At 56.7% G+C, this 13,364-nt stretch overlaps 2 protein-coding genes across 2 annotated transcripts; both read right to left on the reverse strand.

Moving 5' to 3' along the window:
- Positions 1 to 314: 314 nt before the first annotated feature.
- Positions 315 to 2,921, reverse strand: S100A11 (S100 calcium binding protein A11). The gene is made up of 3 exons (XM_014261909.2): positions 2,803 to 2,921; positions 1,645 to 1,782; positions 315 to 620 (listed from the first exon to the last, which is right to left on the reverse strand). Exons 1-3 carry the CDS (start codon positions 2,803 to 2,805, stop codon positions 468 to 470), a joined length of 294 nt encoding a protein of 97 aa, XP_014117384.1. The 5' UTR covers positions 2,806 to 2,921; the 3' UTR covers positions 315 to 467.
- A 1,114-nt stretch (positions 2,922 to 4,035) lies between these two features.
- Positions 4,036 to 10,027, reverse strand: LOC102104740 (uncharacterized). Its single transcript, XM_088068551.1, has 2 exons — positions 9,890 to 10,027; positions 4,036 to 9,137 (listed from the first exon to the last, which is right to left on the reverse strand). The coding sequence occupies exons 1-2, from the start codon at positions 10,025 to 10,027 to the stop codon at positions 4,341 to 4,343; spliced, it is 4,935 nt and encodes a 1,644-aa protein (XP_087924677.1). The 3' UTR covers positions 4,036 to 4,340.
- Between the last annotated feature and the right edge of the window lie 3,337 nt (positions 10,028 to 13,364).

Here is a 13,364-nt window from a genome sequence, read left to right on the forward strand (position 1 = left end):
GCGGGAGAAGGGAATGGAGGGAGCTGGGGGGGGGCTCATCCCAGAGAAAAGGGGGATCCAGGGGGAATTCCGGGATTTTCCAGCGGGGATTTGGGATCTGATCCCAGGGAACGGCCTCGAGCTGGGCCAGGGTGGGAAATTTGGGAATAATTGGGTAATTTGGGATGATTTTTCCGTGGAAAAAAAAGGGTTTGGGAACTACTTGAAGGGACTCGGGGAGGGTTGGATCCCCATCCCTGCAGGGAATTCCTGGAATTTGGAGCGGATGATCCCGGAACCCCTCGGGATCGGCGCCGTTTTCCCGACAAACCCCGGGGCATTAAACCTTTTATTTATCCAAAAAAAAAAAAAAAAAAAAAAATCATTTATCCTTTTTCCCTTTCCCAAAAAAATTAAAAAAGGAACGGGGCCATTCCATCGATTCCAGCATTCCGAGGGGAGCTGGGACGGCTCCGGAGGCTCCGGATTTAGGGATTTTGGGGTTTGAGGAGCAGGGAGTCGTGGCAGGCCACGGCGATGCCCCCGATGAGGTTCAGGAATTCCTGGAAATCCAACTGCCCGTCGCTGTTCATGTCCAGCTTCTTCATCATCCTGTCCACCACGCCCGGGTCCTTCTGGTTCTGGGGCGGGGATAAAAAACGGGAATTGCTGCTTGGAATGAGGGGGAATTCCCTGTCCGGGCTGGGATGGTTTGGGATGGAAAAATCCTTGGATCTCCCCGGTGGGTGATGTTCCCACAGTCCCATCCCGATCCAAATTTGGGACACCCTGGATCATCCCAAACCTCCCCGTGGATCCCATGGATCCCATAAATCCTATCGCATCCCCATCCCATTGATCCCATCGATCCCATCCCATTCCATGAATCCCATGGATCCCATGGATCCCATCCCAATCCCACCGATCCCATCCCATCGACCCCATTCCATGATCCCATGGATCCCAACCCAATCCCATGGATCCCATCCCATGGATCCCATCCCACTCCATGATCCCATAGATCCAATCCCAACCCCACGGATCCCATGGATCCAATCCCAACCCCACGGATCCCATGGATCCCATCCCAACCCCAGTGATCACATGGATCCCTTTGATCCTATCCCAATCCCGAGGATCCCATCCCAATCCCATTGATCCCACCCCGATCCCATTGATCCCGTCCTGATCCCATTGATCCCGCCCCGATCCCATTGATCCCACCCCGATCCCGAGGATCTCATCCCGATCCCATTGATCCCGTCCTGATCCCATTGATCCCACCCCGATCCCATTGATCCCGCCCCGATCCCATTGATCCCACCCCGATCCCGAGGATCTCATCCCGATCCCATTGATCCCGTCCTGATCCCATTGATCCCGCCCCGATCCCATTGATCCCACCCCGATCCCAATGATCCCACCCCGATCCCGATGATCCCACCCCGATCCCGAGGATCCCACCCCGATCCTGAGGATCCCATCCCAATCCCATTGATCCCACCCCGATCCCAATGATCCCACCCCGATCCCAATGATCCCACCCCGATCCCAATGATCCCACCCCGATCCCGAGGATCCCGATCCCGAGGATCCCATCCCAATCCCAGGGATCCCACCCCGATCCCGAGGATCCCGATCCCGCGGATCCCGCCCCCCGGGCACCTTGGTGAAGGCGGCCAGCTCGGTGTCCATGAAGGCTCGGAATTCCCGCTTGGAGAGGGATCCGGGGCTGCCGTCGCGGCCGGCGTAGCGCTGGAACACGGCCAGCAGCGACTCGATGCAGCGCTCCGTCTCCGTGGGCTGCGGGATCGGGAAAGGATCGGGAAAGGATCGGGATCCACCCCCATCCCGGCCCCCATCCCGCTTTTCCCGGGAGCTGGGAACGGCCGGAGGAGCCTCCTGGGCACGTTCCAGGAGCAATTCCAGGATTTTGGGAGCAGGGAAAGGCCCCCCGTGCCCATTCCAGGAGCAATTCCAGGATTTTGGGAGCAGGGAAAGGCCCCCCGTGCCCATTCCAGGAGCAATTCCAGGATTTTGGGAGCAGGGAAAGGCAGAAGGAACCTCCTGTGCCCATTCCAGGAGGAATTCCAGGATTTTTGAGGAGCAGGGAAAGGCCTCCTGTGCCCATTCCGAGTGTGCCAGGAGCAATCCCGGTTTTTTTCGGGATGAGGGAAGGGCTGGAGGAGCCTCCTGTGCCCATTCCAAGTGTGCCAGGAGCAATCCCGGTTTTTTTCGGGATGAGGGAAGGGCTCAGCCGGACCCGTCCCGCCGCATTTTTCCCGGGATTTCGCTCCTTGGCCCAGCCTGGAAATTCCCTGGGGAGGTGGCGGACCCAGCGCGGAACGGGGAAGGGCCCGGGCTGGATCCCCCCTCTGGACGAGGCGGATTTTTGGGAGAAAATCCCGATTTTCCCCATTTCTCCCCCCCGCCCCTCTCGGTTTTCACCCATTTTCCCAGTTTTTCTCCTTTTTTCCCAGATTTTTCCCATCCTCCCCCCTTTTCTTCCCTGTTCCACCCCCCCGCCCCGTTTTTCCCTGTTTCCGCCCCCCATTTTTCCCAGTTTTTCCTGGTTTTCCCCCCGGTTTTCTCCCCCTGTTTTCCCACCCCGTTTTTCCCTATTTTTCCCCCCGTTTTTCCCTGTTTTTTCCATGTTTTCCCCCTGTTTTTTCCCTGTTTTTTCCCCGTTTCCCTCCCCCGTTTTTCCTTCCCCCGGGACCGTTCCCTGCCCCCTCCCCACTCCAATTCCCACCATTTTTGCGGGATAAAAAAAATCTCCTTTTCCCACCCTCCCCGCATTCCCGGGAATCGCGGCTCCCTCACCATGGCTGGGACCCGCTCGAGGTTGGAATTGTTGGATCAGGAAAAGAACTCGGGGGAAAAAAAAAAACTTGGGGAGCCCCGCCCGGGCTGAGTCAGAGTTGGGCAATTCCCGTTTCCAGCGGCAACCGCGGCTCCTCCCGAGCCTCTGGAATGCGCCGCGCCCTTCCCAAAAACCCTCCCGGGCCCTGGGGTGGGCGGGAAATCCCAAAAAAAATCAGGGGGAGACTGGGGAAAAAAGGGGGAAAAAAATCACAAAATGTTCAGGGGGACGCTGAGGGAAAAGGGGGGAATTTTTCCCCAAAAATCTGCAGGGGAAGGTTGGGAAAAAAAGGGGGAAAATCCCAAAAATCTGCAGGGGAAAGCTGGGAAAAAAGGGGAAAAATCCCCAAAATTTTCAGGGAGAGACTGGAACAGGAAAAAAAGAGGAAAATCCCCAAAATCTCTGGAGGGGATCCCTGGAGGAGAGAGGAGGGGAAATCAGGGATGGGGATGAATTTTGGGATTCCGGCCAGATCCCGGGAATTCCCAGCGGGACTCGGAGCAGGAAAAAGGGGGGGAAGAACCCCGGGCTGAACTTGGAATGTGTGACCTGAACTGGGAATGCCTGATCCCGACTGGGAATGTCTGATCCCGACTGGGAATGCCTGATCCCGACTGGGAATGCCGGATCCCGACTGGGAATGCCTGATCCCGACTGGGAATGTCTGATCCCGACTGGGAATGCCTGATCCCGACTGGGAATGTCTGATCCCGACTGGGAATGTCGGATCCCGACTGGGAATGTGTGATCCCGACTGGGAATGTCTGATCCCGACTGGGAATGTCTGATCCCGACTGGGAATGTCTGATCCCGACTGGGAATGTGTGATCCCGACTGGGAATGCCTGATCCCGACTGGGAATGTCTGATCCCGACTGGGAATGTCTGATCCCGACTGGGAATGCCTGATCCCGACTGGGAATGCCTGATCCCGACTGGGAATGCCGGATCCCATCTCCCCTCCCAGCCCCCCAGGAACGTGACGCTCGGAGCTGGTGCAGGAATCAGCCGTTTATTCCCATTTTCCATGCGACAAAAAGGAAGGAAAAGGAAAAGGAAAAGGAGAAGGAGAATCCCCCACCCACCACCAGCACCCTGCGGCCGCTCCAAACCCCCGAGCCTGGAGCTGGAATTCCGCTGGAATCGAGGCTGGAAAGGTTTTTCCCAGCCTCCAGGAATTCCAGGCCCCCAAATCAGGAATTCTTTGGAGTTCTGCGGCAGAAGCCGAGAGGAGCCCCAGCCCCGGGGCTGGGAGGACCTGGAGCGACACCCCAGGGTGCACAAAAGGGACAAAGGACTCCAATTAGAGCAGAAAAAGTGATTAAATATCGAGGGACACACCCGGCAGGGAGGCGGAAACTCCGGATCCGGAGGGATCTCGCTTCCCGCTGAGGATTTATCCCAGGGAAAAGCCCCCAAACCCCGCTGGACACCCCGGGATCCTTCAGAGGTGACCCTCAGAAGAACCTGGAGAGGCTCCAGGGAGAGGCAGATTCCCCTCAGGATGTCTTGGATTCATCCCTGGGGCGGCTCGGGGCCTCCTGCGAGGGCTCCTGGCCCTGCTTGGTGCCACCTTCCCGAGAAACCTGGGAATTGCCGGATTCCCGGCCGCTCCTCTTGCTGGATTCCTCCTCAGGAGCCTCCTCATCCTCCTGGATTCCCTCTCCGCGGGTCTCCCCGGGATCTCTGCGCTCCGGATCCCGACATTCCCGAGCCTCGGGAGCCGGGGCAGAGCCCTTGGCCTCGCTGTCCTCTCGCTCTCTCCGGGGCTCCCTCGGGACCTTCTGGGACCCCTCACCCCGGGGCTGCTCCTGCTGCACCTCGGCGACCTCGGGGCGCCTCCGGATCTCCTGGGACTTCACCGCCTCCGCCCGGGCTCCATCCTTCACCTCCCCCCCGGATCTTTCCCGGGGCTCATCCACATCCTCGGGCTTCTCCTGGGATTTGGTGGCCCTGGGCTGCGGCTCGGGGCGGTGGCTCGGGGACACGGAGCAGGGGTGGCCGGGCTGGTGGCACACGATCTCGTAGGTGGCGGCTTTGGGCTCACCCCGGTTCTGGATCACATGCACCAGGTAGGCGATGGTCGAAGGCTCCGGGGCCTCGGGGAGCAGCCGGACCTCGGGCCGGACCTCGGGGTCGGCGGGGCGGTACCGGAGCCTGAGGTCACTGACGGGCGCCTCCCGTCCCGGGGGGCAGAGATTGCCGGTATCCACATCCAGGGTCTGGTACCGCCACGATCCCCGCTCCAGCTCCTCCTCCTCCTCCTCTTCCTCCAGGACCTCCAGCCGGATCTCCTGGCCAGCCTCTCTCCGCTCCCTGCTGGGCGCTTCTGCCCCCCTGTCCCGAGTGCGGCGCTCAGAGATCTCCAGCTCCCGTTCCCGATGGATTCTCCTCTCCCTCACAGCCCCTTCCCTCTCTCTCACCCGGGGAATTATCTCTGCTTCTTCTCCTGCTGCTTCTTCCTCCTCACAGGCTCGTTCTCTTCTTCTCAGCTCCTCTCGTGGTTCCCGGATCTCACGGCGCACTTTGACTTCGGCTTCTGCCACTGAGGTCTCTCTGTCCCTCTCGTACCTCAGAGTTTCTCTTTGTTCTCTTCTTGCATTTTCTTCAGCCTCACGAATTTCCCGCTCTCGTCTCTCCCGTGGCTCTCTCCGGTCGATCACAGCCTCTCGTTCCTCCCTGTCCCGAGTGCGGCGCTCAGAGATCTCCAGCTCCCGCTGCCGATCACTTCTCCTCTCCCTCAGGGGCTCTTCCCTCTCCCTTCTGGGGCAAATTCTTCTTTCTTCTTCCTCCTCACAGGAGACATCACAGGCTCGTTCTCTTCTCAGTTCCTCTCGTGGTTCCCGGATCTCACGGCGCACTTTGACTTCAGCCTCTGCCACTGAGGTCTCTCTTCTCCTTTCATAAATTCCTCGTTCTCTGCTTGCATCTTCTTCAGCCTCACGAATTTCCCGTTCTCGTCTCTCCCGTGGCTCTCTCCGGCTGATTGTGACCTCTTCTCCCTCCCTGTCCCGAGTGCGGCGCTCAGAGATCTCCAGCTCCCGTTCCCGATGGATTCTCCTCTCCCTCAGGGGCTCTTCCCTCTCCCTTCTGGGGCAAATTCTTCTTTCTTCTTCCTCCTCACAGGAGACATCACAGGCTCGTTCTCTTCTTCTCAGCTCCTCCCCTCGCTCTCTGATCTCACGGCGCACTTTGACTTCGGCTTCTGCTGCAGCCACTGAGGTTTCTCTTCTCCTTTCATAAATTCCTCGTTCTCTGCTTGCATCTTCTTCAGCCTCACGAATTTCCCGCTCTCGTCTCTCCCGTGGCTCTCTCCGGCTGATTGTGACCTCTTCTCCCTCCCTGTCCCGAGTGCGGCGCTCAGAGATCTCCAGCTCCCGTTCCCGATGGATTCTCCTCTCCCTCACAGCCCCTTCCCTCTCCCTCACCCGGGGAATTCTCTCTGCTTCTGCTTCTTCTTCTTCCTCCTCACAGGCTCGTTCTCTTCTTCTCAGCTCCTCTCGTGGTTCCCGGATCTCACGGCGCACTTTGACTTCGGCTTCTGCTGCAGCCACTGAGGTCTCTCTGTCCCTCTCGTACCTCAGAGTTTCTCTTTGTTCTCTTCTTGCATCTTCTTCAGCCTCACGAATTTCCCGCTCTCGTCTCTCCCGTGGCTCTCTCCGGTCGATCACAGCCTCTCGTTCCTCCCTGTCCCGAGTGCGGCGCTCAGAGATCTCCAGCTCCCGCTGCCGATCACTTCTCCTCTCCCTCACGATCTCTTCCCTCTCCCTTCTGGGGCAAATTCTTCTTTCTTCCTCCTCCTCACAGGAGACATCACAGGCTCGTTCTCTTCTTCTCAGTTCCTCTCGTGGTTCCCGGATCTCACGGTGCACTTTGACTTCAGCCTCTGCCACTGAGGTTTCTCTTCTCCTTTCATAAATTCTTTGTTCTCTCCTCCCATCTTCTTCAGCCTCACGAATTTCCCGCTCTCGTCTCTCCCGTGGCTCTCTCCGGCTGATTGTGACCTCTTCTCCCTCCCTGTCCCGAGTGCGGCGCTCAGAGATCTCCAGCTCCCGTTCCCGATCACTTCTCCTCTCCCTCAGGGGCTCTTCCCTCTCCCTTCTGGGGCAAATTCTTCTTTCTTCCTCCTCCTCACAGGAGACATCACAGGCTCGTTCCCTTCTTCTCAGTTCCTCTCGTGGTTCCCGGATCTCACGGCGCACTTTGACTTCGGCTTCTGCTGCAGCCACTGAGGTTTCTCTGTCCCTCTCGTACCTCAGAGTTTCTCTTTGTTCTCTTCTTGCATTTTCTTCAGCCTCACGAATTTCCCGCTCTCGTCTCTCCCGTGGCTCTCTCCGGTCGATCACAGCCTCTCGTTCCTCCCTGTCCCGAGTGCGGCGCTCAGAGATCTCCAGCCCCAGCTCTCGTTCACGGTTGATTCTCCTCTCCCTCACGATCTCTTCTCTCTCCCTTCTGGGGCAAATTCTTCTTTCTTCCTCCTCCTCACAGGAGACATCACAGGCTCGTTCTCTTCTTCTCAGTTCCTCCCCTCGCTCTCTGATCTCACGGCGCACTTTGACTTCAGCCTGTGCCACTGAGGTTTCTCTTCTCCTTTCATAAATTCCTCCTTCTCTCCTCCCATCTTCTTCAGCCTCACGAATTTCCTGCTCTCGTCTCTCCCGTGGCTCTCTCCGGCTGATTGTGACCTCTTCTCCCTCCCTGTCCCGAGTGCGGCGCTCAGAGATCTCCAGCTCCCGTTCCCGATGGATTCTCCTCTCCCTCACAGCCCCTTCCCTCTCTCTCACCCGGGGAATTCTCTCTGCTTCTTCTCCTGCTGCTTCTTCCTCCTCACAGGCTCTTTCTCTTCTTCTCAGCTCCTCTCGTGGTTCCCGGATCTCACGGCGCACTTTGACTTCGGCTTCTGCCACTGAGGTCTCTCTGTCCCTCTCGTACCTCAGAGTTTCTCTTTGTTCTCTCCTTCCATCTTCTTCAGCCTCACGAATTTCCCGCTCTCGTCTCTCCCGTGGCTCTCTCCGGCTGATTGTGACCTCTTCTCCCTCCCTGTCCCGAGTGCGGCGCTCAGAGATCTCCAGCTCCCGTTCCCGATCACTTCTCCTCTCCCTCAGGGGCTCTTCCCTCTCCCTTCTGGGGCAAATTCTTCTTTCTTCCTCCTCCTCACAGGAGACATCACAGGCTCGTTCTCTTCTTCTCAGTTCCTCTCGTGGTTCCCGGATCTCACGGCGCACTTTGACTTCAGCCTGTGCCACTGAGGTTTCTCTTCTCCTTTCATAAATTCTTTGTTCTCTCCTTGCATCTTCTTCAGCCTCACGAATTTCCCGCTCTCGTCTCTCCCGTGGCTCTCTCCGGTCGATCACAGCCTCTCGTTCCTCCCTGTCCCGAGTGCGGCGCTCAGAGATCTCCAGCTCCCGTTCCTGATCCTCTCTCCTCTCTCTCGTTCTCCCTTTTCTTCTGGGATCATCTCTTTCTTCCCTCTCCTGCTCCTCCCGGATCTCCCTTTCCCTTCCTGCCCATTCCAGCTCCCGTTCCCGCTCTTCTCTCCGCCCGTATCCGCGTTCCCCTGGCTCCGCTCTCCCACATTCCCCGAGCTCCATCTCTAACGGTTCCTCCAGGAACGACTGGTGTGGCCTCCTGGACTCCGGGCATTCCTGCTCAGCCACCCGGCATCTTCTCCCTTCCGTCTCTCTTTGTTCCTGCTCTCGCCGGCGGTGGCGGCTCCTCTCTTCCCGCAGCAATTCTGGTTCCCGTGGCCGATTGTCACCTCCTCCATCTGCTCCTCGTGGCCGCTGGCTTCGTTCACCACGCCCCGGCTCCGGGCGGCTCCACCGGTCCGCCCGCGGTTGGGTTTCTCGGCGTTGCCTGCCCGTCCTCACGTCTGCCGGTTCTTCCTCCTGGAACCTCTCCCGGATCGTCGTTCCCGGCTCCCCGCTCGCTTCCGCGTCCTCCCCGCGACGTTCCTGCTGCTCCCTCCTCCTTCCCTCCGAGATTTCCACCTCCCCGAGCCTGAGGTCTGGCTGCAGCTCGACTTCAGGGTTCCTCTCCCGGGTTTGGCGGTCCTCCTCCTCCTCCTGGAGCTGCCGGCGGCTCCCTCTGCTCCTGAATTCCGGCTCCCGGAGGGATTTTCCGCCGCTCGGGAGCTTCGTCCTCTGCACCAGGAACGGGGCCCTGGGCTGGAACCAGAAGCAGCACTTGGCCACCCGGAACACCAAGAGGAGGAACTCGTTGAAGTCGATGTCCCCGTCCCCATCCCACTCCAGGAACTGCAGGATCTTCTCGATGGTCTGAGGGTCGTGTGGCTTCTGCAGGGGGAAAAATAAAACGGGATGGGGGGAAGAAAAGAGGTTTTTGTCTTCCTGCAAAAACACAAAAAATGGGAAGAATTGCAGAAACTTCTCCTTCTCTCTCTCAGAATTTCACTTTTAGGGCTCAGCAGCGGCTGTGGGAATTCATTCCCCGTTTTCCTGGTCGCTCCCTGGCCGCAGCTGAGCAGCTCTTTCCTTTTTGGGATTTCTCCTTTTACAGGATAAATTTCCATGAAGGAAATTCCCCAGCTCCTTCTCAAGCTTTTCCCTATTTTTTTTTGGTGGCAAAATGGGTTGGAAGAGTTGTGGGAGCAGTCACAAAATCCCAGGATTTTGGGAAAGGACTCCAAAATCATTGAGTCCAACCCGAGATCCATCACCCAAACCAAAGTCCCGGAATTCCTCGGACACCCCCAGGGATGGCCACTCCCCGAGCCCCTTCCAAGGCCTGGCCAACCTTTCCAGGAGGGATTTTCCCAAATTTCCCACCCTGAGCCTCCCCTGGCACAGCTGGAGGCCGTTCCCTCTTGTCCTGGCCGTGTTCCCTGGGCTCAGATCCCAAATCCCGGCTGGAAAATCCCAGAATTCCCCCTGGATCCCCCTTTTCCTCCAGGCTGAGCCCCCCCAGCTCCCTCAGGATCCTCCAGACCCAGCACAAAGGACCCCAACCTTTGGTGGAACCCTCCCCATTCCCTTTCCGGAGGAGATTTTTCCCTTCCCTCATCCCAGCCCTTCCCAGCCGCTCTCACCACGAGGGAATCCGCGAATTCCCTCTGGATCAGCTCCCTCATCCTCCTGCGGCTGAGCCCGGAGCCGTCCCCGTCTCCCCGGGCGTGCTGCTGGAAGACGCCGACGATGGTGGCGATGCTGTCCAAGAACGGGGACATCCTGCAGTTCCGAGCGAGCCTGGGAGGGACAGGGCCACAGCAAGGGATGCGGGATTCCCTCGGGAAGAGGGAGGAGAATTCCCGGCTCCGAGTTCCCCGCCGGGAACACGTTCCGGGGTTTTAGTGGGATGGGGAGTGGCCTCCGGCTCCGCCACTGAGGCGTTTGGGTGACGTTGGAGCGGGAACGGTGACGGGGGCGCGGCGGCGGTGACTCGGGAGGTGCCCCCAGATCCTGCCCCATGGAATTGTCCCATGGAATATTTCCTTGGGAATGGGCCCCGAAGGTCGCCCAATCCAACCCTTCTGCTGCCCAGGGAGGTCTCTAAGGTCTCCATGGAGCTTCTCCTCTCCAGGTGAAGCCTTCCGTGCTCTCCCAACCTCTCCCCAGCTCTTGGAGCATCTCCATGGCCTCATTCCAGGACCTCCTGATGTTCCCAGGATCCATCCCTGTGATCCCGGTGAGAGGAGCCCCAACCCAACCCAAGACAAGATCTGGGGCAGAGACCTCAAAAGCTGCGCCTGGAAACCTCCAAAGCCTCCTCCTTCCCTCCTTCCTTCCTTGTGGCATCCCCAGGCCTCCCGTCGGGAACATCCGTGCCCGATCTGATCCCGGGGAGCTGCTCCGTGCCCGATTCCCGCCTCCGGAACGTGCCCGGGCACACGAGCGCTCCCTGCCCCTTGGAAATGCCGGAATTTCCATGGAAAAGGAGCCATTTCTCCGGTGGGAGCTGACCCCACACCCAAGGACACCCCTGAACTTCTCCCGTATTCCCTCATGGACAACCCAACGATTCCAGCGGGGAGAAACCCCTCGGTATTCCCAAAAAATACCAATTTTTACCAAAAAAATTCCCAATCCCCCCCCGGGAACCGCTCTTCCCACCCACCCCAGAGGAACCCCGAGATTCCCAACAGGGGGAACATTCCCAACCAAGGGGGACATTCCCGGGAGAGCCACTCACCCAAGTCTCCGGCGGGATCCAGTGGGATTCCTGGGAAGCCGTGCGGAGCCAGGGGAGGACGGGGCTGCTTTTATAGGGTCCCGCGCGGGGTTGGAGAGGAGCCACCCTTTGTGGACGTTGTCCTGATTCATCCTGGGCCGAGCCCAGTCCCAAACGGGTTATTTTGGCTTTATCAACCCTTCCCTATCATTTTCACCCCGAAATAGCAGCGGCTCTCCGGGCCGGTTCCGCCTAATCCTGGAAAATCCTGGCCCGTAAAATCCTTTTACGGTCGCGTTTCGTATTTTTATTTTTTTGGTTCTTTTTATTTTTATTTTGGGAAATCTTGGAAGGGCTCCAGAGCGTAAATGGAGGAGGGTGGATGTTAATGTAAATATTTGTGTTATGGGCGGGGGGGTTAAGTCTTTAACGCGTGCGAAACCACATCAAAAAATAGGAATTAGTATTTTAATTAAATTGATTAAATTCATTAAATTAATTAAATTCAATTAAATTTATTAATTACAGAGAATTTAAGTGCTGATGGTGACAGAGCTCAGGATGAGCAGATCAGGGACAATCAAGATCTTTATGATCCACAAAATTGGTCCTGCAGTTCCAGAGGGGATTTTTGTCTCTTTTTTTGTACATTTCCTTTGGAATTTCAATCTTGAGGTTTGGATCAGGCAAAGGGAAGAAGATTTCAGCCCTAAAATCTGGGTGAAATTCCCAAATCCTGCTGATTTCAGCTCATGGGACGCCCTTGGGGAGTTTTATTCTTATTTTTAATTCCCATTAATGAGCATTTGGCCATATTATCCAATATAAAAAATAAAAAATAACCATTTTTAAGTGATGAAATTAATTTTTAAACTAAATTAAACTAATTTTAACTGAATTAAATTAAACTAAACACATTTTAAAATGAATTTAAGGTTTTTGAACGAGAACATTTGAGTCCATTGATGACTTTTCATTGAGAAAAATCACGATAAAACTCCTAATACTAATTGGGTGATTTTAATTCTAACTTCGCTGGGTTTTAATTAAAAATTAAACCAGAAACCTCTGCCGAGAGGTCGATTAACGCCGAATTTCCTCTGTTTGCCCTCGGGCCATAATTACCTCACAATCTCCTTATTTTTTAATTTAATATTCCAGCAGAAAATTAATTAACTATTCCTTTATTCCCCAGGAACTCTCCCAGCACTCGGAGGAAATCGGGGAAAATTCCAGAGCCTGGATTTGGGGACGAGGTGACGGGGACATCACCTGGAGCAGGAACCCGTCCCGCAGCCTCGCCCGTGGCTCACGCTGGGTGTAGGAGCCCAATTAATTAACGCCGGTTAATTAATAACCTCGGGGACACTCAGCTCAGGGATCGTCCCCAACGTTCATTTTTGGCCTTTTATTTTTTTTTTTTTTTTTTTTTTTTTTCCTCGGGGATTTAATTACCCCGGCGCAAATTAGGCCCCACCTGGGCCGTAATGACACCCTTGGGACGCCGTAATTTTGGGGTGGATTTGGGGTGATTATGCAAATGAGGCGGGGCCTGTAACTGTCTGGAATCGCCAGCCCAGGGGCCGCGCGGGAGCCGCGGGAATCCGCCTTGGAAAAGGTCCCTGGCCTCGGCAGCGCTTTCCCGGCGTTCGGTGACGTTCCCGGGATGAGGCAACGACGAGGCTCCGGGCACGTCCCGGTGGCACCGAACCCCCTTCTCCCGCCGGGGTTTTCCCCAGAAATGATTTTCCTGAGGAGAATCCGCCGCAGGATCCATCCCTTGGGCTGGATCCCGGCAGGAGTTTGGGCAGGAGGGTGGGGAAGGGGGCAAATTCCATCGTGCCAGGTGGATCCAGCCTGGCCTTGGACGCTTCCAGGGAATCCGTGGAATAGCCCAGGGCCAGGGAAGGATTTATCCCAAATATCCCATCCAAACTGGGATTCCAGGGAATCCTGGAATGGTTTGAAGGGTTGGAAGGGACCTTGAAGATCCATTAAAGATCCAATTTGGGCAGGAGGGTGGGGAAGGGGATTCTCCGGCTCTGGTGGGATCCCAGCAGGAATTCTGTGCTGGTGTCCCCGGCATAGAAGGGATGTGGAATTGTTGGAGCGAGTCCAGAGGAGATCATGGAGTGGATCCAGGGGCTGGAGAAGCTTCCCTGTGGATCCAGGCTGGGAATGTTGGGAAAACTGGGAATGTTGAGCTCCCAGGATCTGCTGGGGCTCCGGGGAAGCTGGAGAGAGATTTTTCCTCAGGAACTGCAGGGACAGGAAACAGGGAATGGGGTCAGGGGGGGAATTTGGGTGGGATTTTGGGAAGGAATTGTTCCCTGTGAGGTCCTGGCTCAGGGAATTCCATGGATTTCCCATCCCTGGAAGCGTCCCAGGCCAGGCTG

Source organism: Pseudopodoces humilis, chromosome 31, assembly GCF_049639895.1.
Source record: "Pseudopodoces humilis isolate 2021_Gansu_Grassland_sample_001 chromosome 31, ASM4963989v1, whole genome shotgun sequence".
Lineage (NCBI taxonomy): Eukaryota > Metazoa > Chordata > Aves > Passeriformes > Paridae > Pseudopodoces > Pseudopodoces humilis.